The sequence below is a fragment of the Hemitrygon akajei genome, chromosome 12 (genome assembly GCF_048418815.1).
Source record: "Hemitrygon akajei chromosome 12, sHemAka1.3, whole genome shotgun sequence".
Lineage (NCBI taxonomy): Eukaryota > Metazoa > Chordata > Chondrichthyes > Myliobatiformes > Dasyatidae > Hemitrygon > Hemitrygon akajei.
The window spans coordinates 36241370-36256386 of NC_133135.1; the positions used below are offsets into that span (position 1 = coordinate 36241370).

General features: G+C 37.5%; 1 protein-coding gene across 1 annotated transcript in view; it reads left to right on the forward strand.

Annotated features, from left to right (window-relative positions):
* atp6v0b (ATPase H+ transporting V0 subunit b) overlaps positions 1-11103 on the forward strand; it is a 29178-nt gene extending 18075 nt beyond the window's left edge. Inside the window, exons 5-8 of the mRNA XM_073062903.1 lie at positions 462-531; positions 1572-1623; positions 3057-3247; positions 6174-11103. Of these exons, the coding sequence (XP_072919004.1) occupies positions 462-531; positions 1572-1623; positions 3057-3247; positions 6174-6200 (340 nt within the window). The 3' untranslated portion in view covers positions 6201-11103. The remainder of the gene's footprint in view (positions 1-461; positions 532-1571; positions 1624-3056; positions 3248-6173) is intronic.
* Positions 11104-15017: the final 3914 nt, after the last annotated feature.

A 15017-nucleotide genomic window follows, 5' to 3' on the forward strand; every position in this document is an offset into this window, starting at 1 on the left:
GCCTATGATTTTTCAGAATTATCCCCATTTCCTTTCTTGAACAAAGGAACAACTAAGATTTAAAATGTACAAAAAAGCTTAATAGAGTAGATGTGAATGTTTCTATTAGAAATAACCTAGTGCATATGAAACACAAGCACCACATGAGCTATGAAGCTGAATGGCTTGTTTTGCACTGTAGCTTCAGTGTAATAATCCCTATCAAATATTCTAAATGAATACATGCTAAGAATCTGGACACTTGCCTTTAGAAACTAAAATAGTAAGAATAATTTTGAAAAGCGGACCAGAATTTTAATACTGTAATCTGAAGTAACTTGGTAATAGAAATGAGGATCAGAAAAAAATCTTGAGTATGGGCCATGTCAGAGAGCTATCATAAGAGCAGCAATAATGAACTGATGGGAAATCTAGTTAGTAGGCTATTAAAAAAGGAATAATCTTAATATTTTGTATTGCAGCATAATTTTCTGTGAAGCTGTGGCAATTTATGGAATCATCATGGCTATTGTCATCAGTAATATGGCAGAGGTATGTATGTGAGTTTTGAATATAAGTGCACACTTCCCATGCAGCCCATTATGTAGTTAGTGTCAAAATATCAACTGAAATGCAAAATTGTTGGGGTAGAGTAAACCATGTCTATAATAATCAAAACTATAATAAGTCAGTTTCTATAAATATCTAATTGATAACATCAATTTGTGTAAATTATTCATTATTTAATGTAATGCTTACCCTTTAGCTCCTCAAAACATTGAATGGATGCAAGCTATGTAACACGATGGCAATGGCTATTAAGTCCTACAGATGAAAGCTCTTGATATTTGTGTAGATCGTACTAGGTTATCATCTCCAAGAATGGGTGATTATTTAGTGGTATTTTCAAAGTGTTAGTAGAACCTGGATTTGCTTACACAATTCTGCATGTAATGCAAGTCCATTTCTTGAGTTTCTTAAAAACCAGTTTCAGCTATCAGAGTTGTTGGGCAATTTGTCTTCCTTCATTCTTGTGGTTTAAAATCTATATTGTCTTGAAATGGAAGTAGAATAGAGATCACAAAGTAGACTTTGGATTTAATTTCTTAACTTTCTAGAACTTTTCATAATATTTCTCTATATCAACTAGTTCATAGTTTGTATATTCTACATGTGACCATATGGGTTTCCTCCAGATGCTCTGGTTTGTTCCCACACTCCAAAGATGTATGGTTAAGTTTGTTGTGGGCATGCCCTGATGCCACTGGAAAATGTGACATTTGCAGGCTGCCCCAGCATAATCCTCACAGATGTTTTGATACAGTGTCTTCCACTGTATGTTTATGTTACAAAACTAATCTTTAAAATCTTTAGGTGTGACTACAGAAGGCACTCCTTGCATTCTGGTTTCTGACTATTTGATTGTAGAACCAGGTTATTTTAAGGAATTGTGGGAAGTATCTGCAAAATAAACTGAAATGGTCGAAGCCTGTGAAAATTGATTCAACTGTGTAACAAAAAGCTTTGCTTAGATGAGTGGTGTCAGATGATGAGCTGATAAGTTCAATTTAAATCTGTTTTTCTCCCCACAGCCATTCAGTGGTACTACACCTCAGACAATTGGAGCTAGGAATTATCAAGCAGGTTTGTTTGGTTTTCTCTTTTACAGATTTTAAAATTTGAATATTTTATGTAATTCTTTGAAATGGATGACTTGTTTCAGGGAGCTATTATTCCAGATCTGCAAAAGTAAATCTTTGTGGATGTTTTTTCCACATAACTTCTCTCTTTCATGCCCATTATCATTCTCCTGGTCATCCCATGGGCCATTTTAAACTGGAGTTAACTTGCAGTATGCCAAATGGTGGTGGTGTGGCATCCACACTGGACTTCGAGGCAAGTGGTCCTGGGTTTGAATCCAGCCGGCTCCTTGCATGCTTTCCATTTGCGCTAGGTTAAGTGTCAAGCTAGCAACTCTGCCTCTTTTTTTTAAAAAAAAGACAAAAGCTAAGGAAATGGTGAAGTTACCGCCCAATGTGCAATTAATTTTTGGGATTTTGGAGGAAACTGCTACCTGAGGGAATGTCCAAACAGCGATGAGGAGAACCTACAAGTCCAGAGAACACTAAAGCTCAGTCAATCCTGTGTCTCTGGAGCTCAAACACCTGGTTTACTTGGAATGGCACTAGGTGCAGCTGCCAGAAGAAGGTATCCAGGCTGTTCTTAAAGCTTGGTAACATGATTATATGTTTAATATAAAGTCTAGGAGTGCTTTTATCATTTTATTTATTTATTTTTTTGTTTTTAATTCATTGATTATAATATTGCCAAAATTACACTTTGTAACTGGTGTCTTTAGAAAAGTTGCTACAAGTAACTATTAAGTCTCCAAGTCCAAAAGAATGGTGAATCTGTGAAATTCTCTGTCTAATGAAACAGTGGAGGCTACCTCAGTAAATATATTTAAGAAAAGGATGGATAGATTTTTGCATAGCAGGGAAAATTGAGGGTTATGGGGAAAAGGCAGGTAGGTGGTGATGAGTCCATGGTCAGATCAGCCATAATCTTTATTGAATGGCAGAGCAGGCTCAACGGGACAGATGGTCTACTCCTGCTCTTATTTCAAACGTTCTATTTTAAACATGGTTAATTTAAGTCTAATATTTTCCTCATCTGCATTTATCTGCATTTTTCATACTATTTAATAATCATCTAGTTGAAATACCTGATCTATTTTTGCAGTCTTTGTTTATGGGTGGGAATTACAGCCAACATTTCAATGGATTATCAATTCCTGATCTCACTGTGCTTTAAGACGTGCTAGCCATGTACATTGAGATAAAGCAATTGTAATAACTGCCAGTTTGTTGCTTCACAATATATTGGGTGGATATTTTTGTTTCTTCAATTTACTTTGGTTAGAAATAATTGTATTCAGATGACATGCAATCTCTGCTTTCTGAAAGAATGGATGCACATTGTTACTTGTGCATTTTAGAGGGGAAATGGTTGTATGGTTTTACTGTTTCACTTCCACTTCAGTAGTTCTCTCATTTCTCCTTTTTTTTTCCCTCTAGGGTTCTCTATGTTTGGGGCAGGTCTAACTGTTGGATTTTCTAATCTCTTCTGTGGAATCTGCGTTGGTATTGTGGGTAGTGGTGCTGCCCTTGCAGATGCCCAGAATGCCAGCTTGTTTGTTAAGATTCTAATAGTTGAAATTTTTGGCAGTGCCATTGGGTTGTTTGGAGTCATTGTGGCTATTCTACAGGTAAGCAACTATATATTTCAAGAGATGTGTTGGTAAGGAGATGGATATGTGCACTCCAAACATGGGTTCAGATTTAATAATAGTGATAGTCACAGAGCACTGCACCACAGAAATCGGCCCTTCAGCCCATCCAGTCTGTGCTGAACTATTATTCTACTTGGTTCCATTGATCTGCACTTGGAACCATAGCCCTTCATTTCCTTTCCATCCGCACACTTATCGAAACTGCTCTTAAATGTTGCCGTTGAACCCAAGTGCACCCTTTCCACTGGCAGCTTATTCCACACTTACCACACTCAAGTGAGGTTTCTCATGTTCCCCGTAAACATTTCACCTTTCACCCTTAACCTATGACCTTTAGTTCTCATCTTTCCCAACTTCTGTGGAAGAAGCCTGCTTGCATTCCCCTATCTATACCCCTCATGATTTTGTATACCTCTATTAAATCTTCCCTCATTCTCCTCCCTCCTGGGAATAAACTCATAACCTATTCAACCTTTCCCTGAAACTCGGTACCTCAAATGGTGGCAACGTCCTTGTAAATTTTCTACTGTGCTCCTCTGTGCCCTTCCATTTAAGTTCTCAAACATAACGTCTCACACCTGTCTGCATTAAATTCCATCTGCCATTTTTCCAGCTCCACATTCTGCTGCAAACTTTGACAGCCTTCCTCGCTGTCCTCTACATACTGATAGTAAGATACCAAAACTTATTTTAAAGCAGATGTTTAGTTTTTAATGTAGTTCCTCACTGAAAAATTTAAACATTGTCAAGCTGCAGCATCTGACATTGACATTTATTGCCACTTCATGTACTTCGGATGGATTGGCATCTTCCCAACAGCTTGGTAAAGCAGTTGGGACTGGAGTTTTTCGGTCTTTGCAGTGGGCAGCTTTGTACAATGATCTAAGCTGCATAGTTTTTTTTGTTTTGTGCCACAGCTGGATCTCAAAATGTCAGAGGTATCTGGCTGAGTGGCATCCTCGGAAGGAGCAGGATCTCTGGTTCAGTGTGGATCCTAGTTGGGAAAGATGGATCAAATAAATTGCTATCCTACAGGAGGAGTAAATGAATTGTTTATGTCACCCTATTATGCGTTTATTTATTGTTAAATTTTACATGGAATATTTATATTTGAGGCTTGGGATGTGCGGTTGGGGGTGTATTTGTGGCAAGGAAAAAGTTAACACTAAAGGTTTAAGACTTCAGAACACAATTCTTTTCAACAGTGCAAAAAATATATAAAATTGGATGTTTGATCTGCAGTATGGTGTTAAGTATTTTAGCAGCAAATTCCCACCCAGAATGTCATAAATTTGCTGACTACAAGATAGAAAGAGTCAAGGTAGTCTGTAGGACAGACAAATTTTATCCTAAATTATCAAGTTTCTTATGAGCAATGTGAGTGTGCAGCTGTGCATTATAATCCGTTTTTATTGATTATTTCGTGTATTTGAGTGTTGAAGTGTATAAATGAATGTAACTTTTCATCATGCTCTTTGTGGATGCTGCTGAGATTTCCCCTCCCCACCCATCCCATCAGTTTCCCCTACACCAACATCCTTGCCATATACACGCTAGCTCTCTGCCAGACTTTTCCTCAAAGAACTAACAAGTCAGTCCAACTTTTTAATCTGGATTGGTGAAATAAATTCATTGGAGTGGAAATAAAAGGCAAATTTCCAATCTAAATGTTAAGGAACTTGGAAACTTTTTTGATTCTTTGATTTTTACATTGATTTTTTGATTCTTACATTGACTGGCATCAATGTATTTGATTTGTGTGTGGCAGTGATTGGTATGGAATCTATCACATGGTCAGTCTGCTGAATTCATTTGAGAGTTTGGTGTGCTCACAAAGTGGTAGCCCAATATGTATAGTTTTGCTGATAAGACTTGGCACAAAAAACTAGTCTTACTCAGTGAATGATGTTTTTGTTTAAAGTTTCAATATTACTTTATAAGAGCTGAAGCGACTAGCTGATTCTTTAAGCCTGCCCCATCAGATTGCATTGGATGATTAATGATAAATCTCAACCATATGACTAAATAATCACCAGATGTGCTAGTTGTTGTCACTAGTTCATGCTTTTGATGTCAGTAACTTCTGCCCTTCTGAATTCAAACTAACCAGCATTTCAATGTTCAAAATTTTTTTTGGATCCTGTACAATATCAGTGCTTGCTACAATTTTGTCCTGTGGTGCTGTATTCTGACATCCACTGTCATTGCCATCATCACCCTCTTTAAAAATCTGCATTGCCCCATCTGAGGGCTGACTGCTTTCACCTGCCATTGGAACCTTGCAAAGCCTGCAGGTCCTAATAATATAAAAACTTCCCAGTATGCCTTCCATCCTCAAAACATGTGAAATTCTAGCTCTTTTCGATCTTTACTGGGAACTTCTTATTCCACAAGAATTTCTGTTAGTTCACTATCCCTTAGCTGAATACAGTTGTCATTCTAGTGTTCCATTCCCAATTTTCACTGTAGTTTTGCTTCCTTGACTTAAGAATTTAAGTTTCCATATCATGTTTCCTTTCATTCTAACTAACGTAAGACTACTAAACATTTTTGATCATTCTTATATCCTTTATTTTAAACTTGCAGCGGATCCAACAACATTGTAATTGACCCCTCATTAGTAAACAAATTGCTGGAGATGCTCAGCAGATCAGGTGGAAATTGTCAAGCATTCATGAATATACTTTTAATATTGTTTGCATTTAAGAGTAGAATACATCCTTGAATACTAATCGCTGTACTTGGTGTAACAGTGCAGAATGAAGATGCTAAGCATCATTAGCTAATAGGTTATTTGTGGGTTTTGGGGGGGGGGAATTCTAGTTATCCCTCACAGTTGATGCTGCACCTGCTTAAAAAAAATTGCTGTTAATAAAATTGAATGTTACCTTCATTTCTGCAGACATCCAAAGTGAAAATGGGAGACTAGACTTCATGAAGACATGGGGAGTCTAAAGTTGTGGAAATGAGACCAAGATTTGTTGTAAATAATTTATTTAAGTGTATATTTTCCCAATATATTGTTTGTGGTTTTTAAACTCATCATTTGCTTCAAGAATGATTTGTGATATATTTGGATGCAATTTCTGATCAATTCTGCAAAACAGGCCAGGTGCTGTCCAACAGTATTCCATAGTTTAGTCTGTAGTTTAATGTGACAGTTTATTGCCCATTTGGATTTTGCAATGGGAATGGATCTGTGAGACTGAATGTTGAAGACTTCTTTCATTATCATGTTCAAATGGTGAAGTTGAGCCTTTTTTTGACTGGTATTCACAGGAGCTGAAAATATTGATGTAACATCACCATGATTTTAATATTAGGCCTGTGAGGCTTGTGGAGATCATACTAAACCTTTAATGAATGAGACATACAAAAATCAACTGTTGTGTACCTCAACTGAACTGTGTTTTTCTTGTAAATGTAGTGGAGAAAATGAATGTTACATCAAAATTACTTCAGAAATAAAGAATTTGCATATGGGTCTTCAGCAAACCACCTCTTCTCATACACACCATTTTGTACACATTTTACCCAGTGCAATTTTTAAAAAGTATTGTGCATGTTAGTTTGTACTTGCATTGGAGAGTTTATCATTGATGTACCTACACCAATTGAGATTGAGTTACTCTAGCAAATGCAATTTAAATATCTCGTTCCCTGACAGTATTTTAGGCCTTATTAAAATGCAACATGATGAGAATTATCATTTTGGTTCTTCAGGCTGCAACTGTTTGAAAAAAAAATTGCTTGATGTTTATTCGTCTTCAGTGCACAGTAGTGTAATTAATGTAACAAAAGTGAAAGTTTCAATACACGTTACCTCTGGCTCCCTGGGGTAATCAGAGGTGCATTGGATGGCTAACTTGTACTGGTTTTAATAATAATTCTTGTTTTCTTCTCTCTCCCCTCCCCTCCCCTCGAGCAATGAGCGAGTAACTGGGGGTGTTTTGTTCAAAAAGCATTTTAAAATTGCAATAAGATATGATCAATATTGGTTGAATGAGTTGCATTCACAGCCAGTTTGAATTTTTTTTATTTTGCACACTGAGATTTAACTGTAAAATGATTCATTCTTTGCAGATTAGTTACAAAATTTGAGTCACATTTTTCCATGTTAACTAAAATAAAAGATAAATTACATCCATAAAGTCATCTTTGTTTGGAAATAGTTTGAATAATCAAAGGAAGTTCTTAAATTGCTTTAGTTTAATTGACGGTCTTTCACTAGTACTATGCCATGTATGCAAGCCTTCATATTTCTGATAATAGTTATTAGATGCTATGCTAACTGTTGGGCAGAACATAAAATTATAGATTATACAGAAAATCATAGATTCATTTTCTTTCTTCTGAAGTGCCAGTTAGTTGGATGAATTGGAACATTTGGTTAAAATTCTGTCCTTATTGAGCTTTGTAATGCTGTTGAGTAGGCTACAAAAGTTCAGTGTTTAAATTGTTGTCCCCATAATCTGCTTTAAGTACTATAGCAACAAATTAAGCAAAGGAATTTGACACAAAATTAGTTTTATTCAGGTGGGTGATCAACTGGATGTGACTTGAGAAACATGGTGCATATAGTGGTACCAATAAATGATTTTATTATTTTAACTTGGTTTCCATGTAATGTTATATATAAACTTTTTGGGTTTACAGCCAGGTGCAGGTATTGATTTTTAACCAATGTTTCGATGTCAAACTCTGCAATCTTCTTTGGGGATGATGCCTAGTCACATCTGGTCCAGTGGTATATGTTCTCGTTGTCCCTCCTGATTGGTTAGTCCTCATCCAATCAGGTTTCCGCTGTCCCACCTTGTTTGAAATTGAATTCCAGCTCTTACTTGAAGCGAGACTTCATCTTTGTTAAAATTCTTTACGTCTGGTTTTATTTCAATGGCTTCCTTCACCAGGCAGTCCAAAGATCCAGCACAGCAAAGGAGGGATGGATGACGGTGGTGTTAGTACCACCAGACAAGACATGCCTCGGCATTATCCCTGATGAGATGGCAGAGTTGTCATCAAAATGTCAGTTAAAATCTATATCTGTACTATACCTTTACTGGCTGGAAGCCTGAGAGTTTGTTCATCATAGATGCCGAGAAAGCAACTAGATCTTTTTTCCAAGGTTGTTATACAGAGTGAAGTTGAAAATATGCAGGTTAAAGTGCTGTCATGACCCAAGTTTGAATGTTATGAAATGGAATTTTTGTGTGTGTGTGTGTGGTGGTGGGGGGGGGGGGGGAGAGAGAGAGAGAATCTAATTCCTCATGATGCAAAATCATTGCTTGAAGATTTGTCACTAAGTTGTGTCAGAGCAGGAGGTTGAATAGTGGGAAAACGCATCACAAAGACTGCCTGGACTTCCTCCCATATCTCAAAGGCATGCAGGTCAATGGCTTCTATAACCATAGTGAGTGGTAGAATCTAGGGACGGAGGGAATTAATGTGAAAGTGGAGAAAAATAAAGTGAGATTTTTTATTTTTAAAAAATCATTTGATGGTCAGTAGGACTAAGTGAGCTGAAGAGACCATTTCCATGCTTTCTGATTTGATTCTAATATTCAAAGCTGAATATTTGAGGAATGGATCATAAACTGGGAACTTCAGACAGAATTTGGCATGCAGGATGGACTTGATGGTAATGAATGGAAACAAATTTTACAACACCGCATTTTTAAATGTAGAAATTTAAAATCAAATATTGATTATACATTGGGTTAATCATGCTTGGACATAGTTATTTATTGTTTGGTGTACATTAACTGTAAACTGTGAGCTACTGATTTTTTAATGCCTGCCATTAAGACACATTGGTTTGAAATAACTTCTTCATTTGCTTCAAGACCTGATTTTGAATAAATCTGCTTGTGTATATACAGATAAAGAGTTAAAAAGCTTGCTGAAAAGTAAAAATACAAGCAGATTAAAGATGTTTCACTGCTTTCTTAACTAAATATTGAAAAGTAATTGTATTTTAATTTCAGCTTTACATGCTGAATGCTAAATGGTCACCTATCAATCCATTTAGAATGTGATTTCCAAATGTATTTTATGCTGAAAAAAGACCGAGTAGTGCTTTCCCAGCAAATAAATTCTTCTCTGGCTTCCAGCCGGGTACAAGTTATCAATTGTCATCAAAACATTGGTTATAATTGATATTTATACCTGGCTGGAAGCCTGAGAATACTTTATTCATATTTCATGCTGTCTTAACTTTAAATATTGAGGTAATTTCAAGATAATGGCTATTACAACCATTACAATACTGTAACACAGATCAACTGGAATTATATTAAGTGTCCTATTTAACTTGCAGGGTCACTATATACTGATCTCTTTTAAGGTTGAAAATATTTTGTTATTATGAATATGAGGTAACTTTATTTCTAGTTTTACTTTTTATTTTGTAGAAAAGAATTGAAACAGTGGAACATGGTGTTTAGTGGTATACCTTTTTGGGTCACAGCCTTTGTCATTTGCCAACATATTTGAAGTTGAATTTGACTCTGAATAGTTTGATAAAATGTATCTTTCACAGAAATGTATTAATTGAAATGAGTTTGGGTCATTTCCAGTGGGCCAAAACATTTGAACAAACTTCGGAATTATCTTCACAAATCATGAAGCGAATGGAAAATTTGTAAAAGGGTGCTGCAATTATTTAATATAAATAATTCAAAGAAAAAGTAGATCAAAATACTGTCATCGTGAAATCCCATGTTTAGTGCACGTTAGTTAAAGTTTATACTTCTTGAAAAGGGAGAGGGGAATTTATTGATTAGTGCTACATTTAAGTACACGTAACTGTTCAAATTGTTTTCAAATTGAGATCTGTATTGTTAATGTTATATTTGCACAGGTAGCTGGACTGTAAGGTAAAATTGTAGTTCAAACTATCTTAATCTTCGCACACAATTTGACTTGTGGTCTTTCGTTGAAATATTCACTTGAAATAAAAGTGCTGACAGCTGTAGGACTCTTTAGTTTTGTTTTAACTGTTAGTTTGGTGTAATTGAATACTTGAAGTCTTTCCTACTTTGGCTCAAGAATATTTGATGACAATAGTGATAATCACAGTACATTGAGTTTTTGTGTTTAAATGAATTTCTGGGATATCTGAAATCCAGAGCTGCTGTTCTACACTAGATAAGACAAAATAATTCAAAGAGAGCTTTCTAGGGGAGTGGGGAAATTGACTTTTACAGCATCTCACAAGCCTGGTGTTCAACAATTTTTTTAAGCAAATATTTACAATTTGTATTCTAAGATCAGTTCAACTGTATTTTCAGTCTTGTGATGGAACTCTGCATGGGCATACTTGCCACCATGTGAAATTGGCATAAAATGTTAGTTAAATCCAATATTTATGAATGAACAATACTCTATTGTACAACACCCTGGTTTAATGGAATGTATTAAAATACTGAGAACTTCTCTGGTACACCAAAATTCAGTTAAATTTGAAGAAAACTGTCTCCATCGTTAATAGGAAATTTATCAACTTGTTTCTGCAGACGTGCAACGGAAGATCTTGGGTGTCAATATGGTGACTTTCTCATGGATCCTTTAATAGGTTCTTACAGATCATTAAGTGCTTATTTGAGATTGTGTTTTCCATTTTTATTTTGCTGTATTTGTGTAAAAGTTGCTCTGAAATGATATCTGGCTTCTTTGCAATCGACAGCTATTTCAGACACTTTGTGATCCTGTTGAATGTATGAGTGGTTATCTTTGTGAAAAGCCGTTTGAGAATATGTTCTCTGTGGACTCCATTACAAAATTCGACTTGATAAAGGCATAGATTAAACTTATATTGGAAAAAAACTGCCATACTTTGTTTTGTCAAGGCTGGTTAATTGCTGTAATGTTCTTTTGATTTTTTTTTACTGATTCAAGATGGACTTTGAAAATGGTACTCCAGTTGCTTTTCCTCGTGTCTGGTAAAAATTGATACAAGACAAATGAATGATTAGAAAATCTGAATTTAGCTGCTGGGTCCTTTTGAATTTATTCAACCAGAGGAGATAGTTGAACTTCTTTCCCCATTGCATTGTTCAGTTATCTCCTGTTTGAGTTGCTTCCACCATTTCTGCTTCTGTCCAGTATCTGACATCTGTGCTTTATTTTGTATCAAGGTTCATTTTATTGTTAAAGTATGCATGTACAGTACAACTGATATTTGTCTTATCCAGATAGCTATGAAAGACACATGGGAAAGTAAAACAAAACTCAGACCCCAGAATATTCCACCCACCCCCACAGAAAAAGCAACAATAACAATCTCTGACCCCCCCCCACAGAAAAAAGTGACCAACCCCCTCTCTCCCTAGAAATAACAGTGAGTAGCATCAAAGAACCCCTATCTCCCCCCCCCCCCCAAACACAAAGAATTTGTAGATCAACTACCTGTCAATTGGCCACAAGAAAGAAAATGCCGAAAAATGAGACCAATATAAAGGGCAGTATATACAGTGGCATGCAGAAGTTTGGGCACCCTTGGTCAAAATTTCTGTTACTGTGAATAGTTAAGTGAGTAGAAGATGAGCTGATCTCCAAAAGTCATAAAGTTAAAGATGAAACATTCTTTTCAACAGTTTAAGCAAGATTAGTGTATTTTTGTTTTGTACAATTTTAGAATGAATAAAAGGAAAGGAGCACCATGCACAAGTTTGGACACCCCAGGAGATTTGAGCTCTCAGAACTTTTACCAAGGTCTCAGACCTTAATTAGTTTGTTAGGGCTATGGCTTGTTCACAATCATCGTTAGGAAAGGCCAGGTGATGGAAATTTCAAAGCTTTATAAATACCCTGACCCCTCAAACCTTGTTCCAACAATCAGCAGCTGCCTCGCACTCTGAAAATTAAAATAAATGATGGCCACAAAGCAGAAGGCTATAAGAAGATAGCAAGTGTTTTCAGGTAGCCGTTTCCTCAGTTCGTAATGTAATTAAGAAATGGCAGTTAACAGGAATGGTGGAGGTCAAGTTAAGGTCTGGAAGACCAAGAAAACTTTCCGAGAGAACTGTTAGTACGGTTGCTAGAAAGGCAAATCAAAACCACTGTTTGACCGCAAACGACCTTCAGGAAGACTTAGCAGACTCTGGAGTGGTGGTGTACTGTTCTACTGTGCAGTGACACCTGCACAAATATGACCTTCATGAAAGAGTCATCAGAAGAAAATCTTTTCTGTGTCCTCACCACAAAATTCAGCATCAGAAGTTTGCAAAGGAACATCTAAACAAGCCTACAAAAAAGCTGGATGAACTCAGCAGGTCGGGCAGCATCCGTTGAAAGAAGCAGTCAACGTTTCGGGTCAAGACCCTTCGTCCTGACCTGTTGAGTTCATCCAGCTTTTTTGTACGTCTTGATTTAACCACAGCATCTGCAATGTACTTTGTGTTTATCTAAATAAGCCTGATGCATTTTTGGAAACAAGTCCTGTAGACTGATGAAATGAAAATAGAACTTTTTGGCCACAATGAGCAAAGGTATGTTTGGAGAAAAAAGGATGCAGAATTTCATGAAAAGAACACCTCTCCAACTGAAGCACGGGTGGATGGATCATGCTTTGGGCATGTGTTGCAGCCAGTGGCACGGGGAGCATTTTACTGGTAGAGAGAAGAATGAATTTAATTAAATACCAGCAAATTCTGGAAGCAAGCATCACAGTTTTTTAAAAGCTGAAGATGAAAAGAGGATGGCTTCTACAACAGGATAATAATCCTAAACCCACCTCAAAATCCACAATGGACTACCTCGAGGTGCAAGCTGAAGGTTTTGCCATGGTCCTCACAGTCCCCTGATCTAAACATTATCGAAAATCTGTGGATAGACCTCAAAAGAGCAGTGCATGCAAGATGGCCCAAGAATCTCAAACTGGAAACCTTTTGCAAGGAAGAATGGGCAAAAATCCCCCAAACAAGAACTGAAAGACTCTTAGCTGGCTACAGAAAGTGTTTACAAGCTGTGAAACTTGCCAAAGGGGATTTTACTAAGTACAGGTCACAATCCCCTTATCTGAAATCCAAAAAGCTCCAAAAACAGAAGTTTTTATTGCCAACAACTGACGTCACTCAGGTGTGACGTGGCAGCACTAGCAGAAGCTGCCAGATGTCAGTTGTGTCTCAACGCTCGTACTGGTTACACGTGCATTTGCTGTTCGCTGATACTTTGTGTTCACTGTTGACTTTGTTTAATTTCACTGTGAAAATGTCAGAAAGAGCTGCAGATACCCCTATGGATAACAATGAGAAAAAGAGAAGGAAGCATCATTATCAATAATGCAGAAAGTGGAGTTACTGCAGAAGCTTGATCGTGGTGTATTTGTGCAGCGTCTTACGCTGGTGTCGGAACTACCACTGTATATGATTTAAAGAAACAGACAAGTTGCTGAAGTTTTATAGTGACAGTGACGTTCTACTTTTATTCCAATAAGTCATTTACCATGTGTTTGATTTGGTTCATTTAAAGCTGTATATTTTTGTTTTTGGAAATACTGTAAAATATTTTTCTTGTCATTATTCCCTAAACAATGCAGTATAACAACTTTACATTGTATTAGGTATTATAAGTAATCTGGAGATGATTTAAAGTATACGGGGGGATGTGCGTAGGTCTGGAGCTTCGCCGAGTCCTAAAGTCCATCTGCACCGAGGTTAAATAAGGGACTTGAGCATATGCGGTTTTTTTTGTATCCGCGGGGGGGGGGGGGGCAGGGGGTGTGGTCCTGGAACCAATAAGGAGGGATTCTAAAATCCGAAAAATTTTGAATTCCAAAATGCAACTGGCCCCAAGGATTTTGGATAGGGATTGTGGACCTGTACTGACCATGCAAGGTGCCCAAACTTTTGTTTCGGGCCCTTTTCCTCTTTTGTTATTTTGAACAAGTTTGCTAGTGCTTCTTGGGGGGGTTTAAACTAAATTTGCAGGGGGCGGGGATCCAGAATGTGAGAGAGGATAGCGAGAGGAAGAATAAAGGACAGGTGGGGACTACACGGTTCCGGAATATTAAGTGTGTAGTAGAGGAAGGTGGGGCGGAACAAGTGATAAGGAGGACTCGTGTACAGAGGGTTGGTCTGACAGAACATGGAGTTAAATGTGTTGAAAGAATAAGTAAATTTAGGAAGGACAACAAAATTCTAGGGGCGTATAGCCCGATGGGAGTTCGGGGAGCTGGGTTAAGCACAATAGGCAGCGATTCAAACAGAGAGAGGAGAAATGGGTTAAAAATTCTACATCTGAATACACGAAGTGTCAGAAATAAGGCGGATGAGCTTGAAGCCCAGGTGCAAATGGGTAACTATGATGTTGTTGGGATAACGGAGACATGGCTGCAGAGAGATCGGACCTGGGAAATGAATGTACAAGGGTATACGTGCTATCGTAGGGACAGAAATGTGGGCAGAGGGGGTGGGGTGGCCCTGTTGGTGAGGAATGAGATTCAGTCCTTTGCAAGGGGGGACATAGGGTCAGGAGAAGTAGAGTCTGTGTGGATAGAACTGAGGAACAGTAAGGGCAAAAGGACCCAAATGGGTGTTGTCTACAGGCCACCAAACAGTAGCATGGATATTGGGTGCAAGTTGAATAGGGAGTTAACATTGGCATGTGGCAAAGGTAATGTCGCAGTAGTTATGGGGGATTTCAACATGCAGGTGAACTGGGAGAATCAGGTTGGTGCTGGACTACAGGATAGGGAGTTTGTAAAGTGCCTACGGGATGCATTCTTGGAACAGCTTGTACGAGAGCC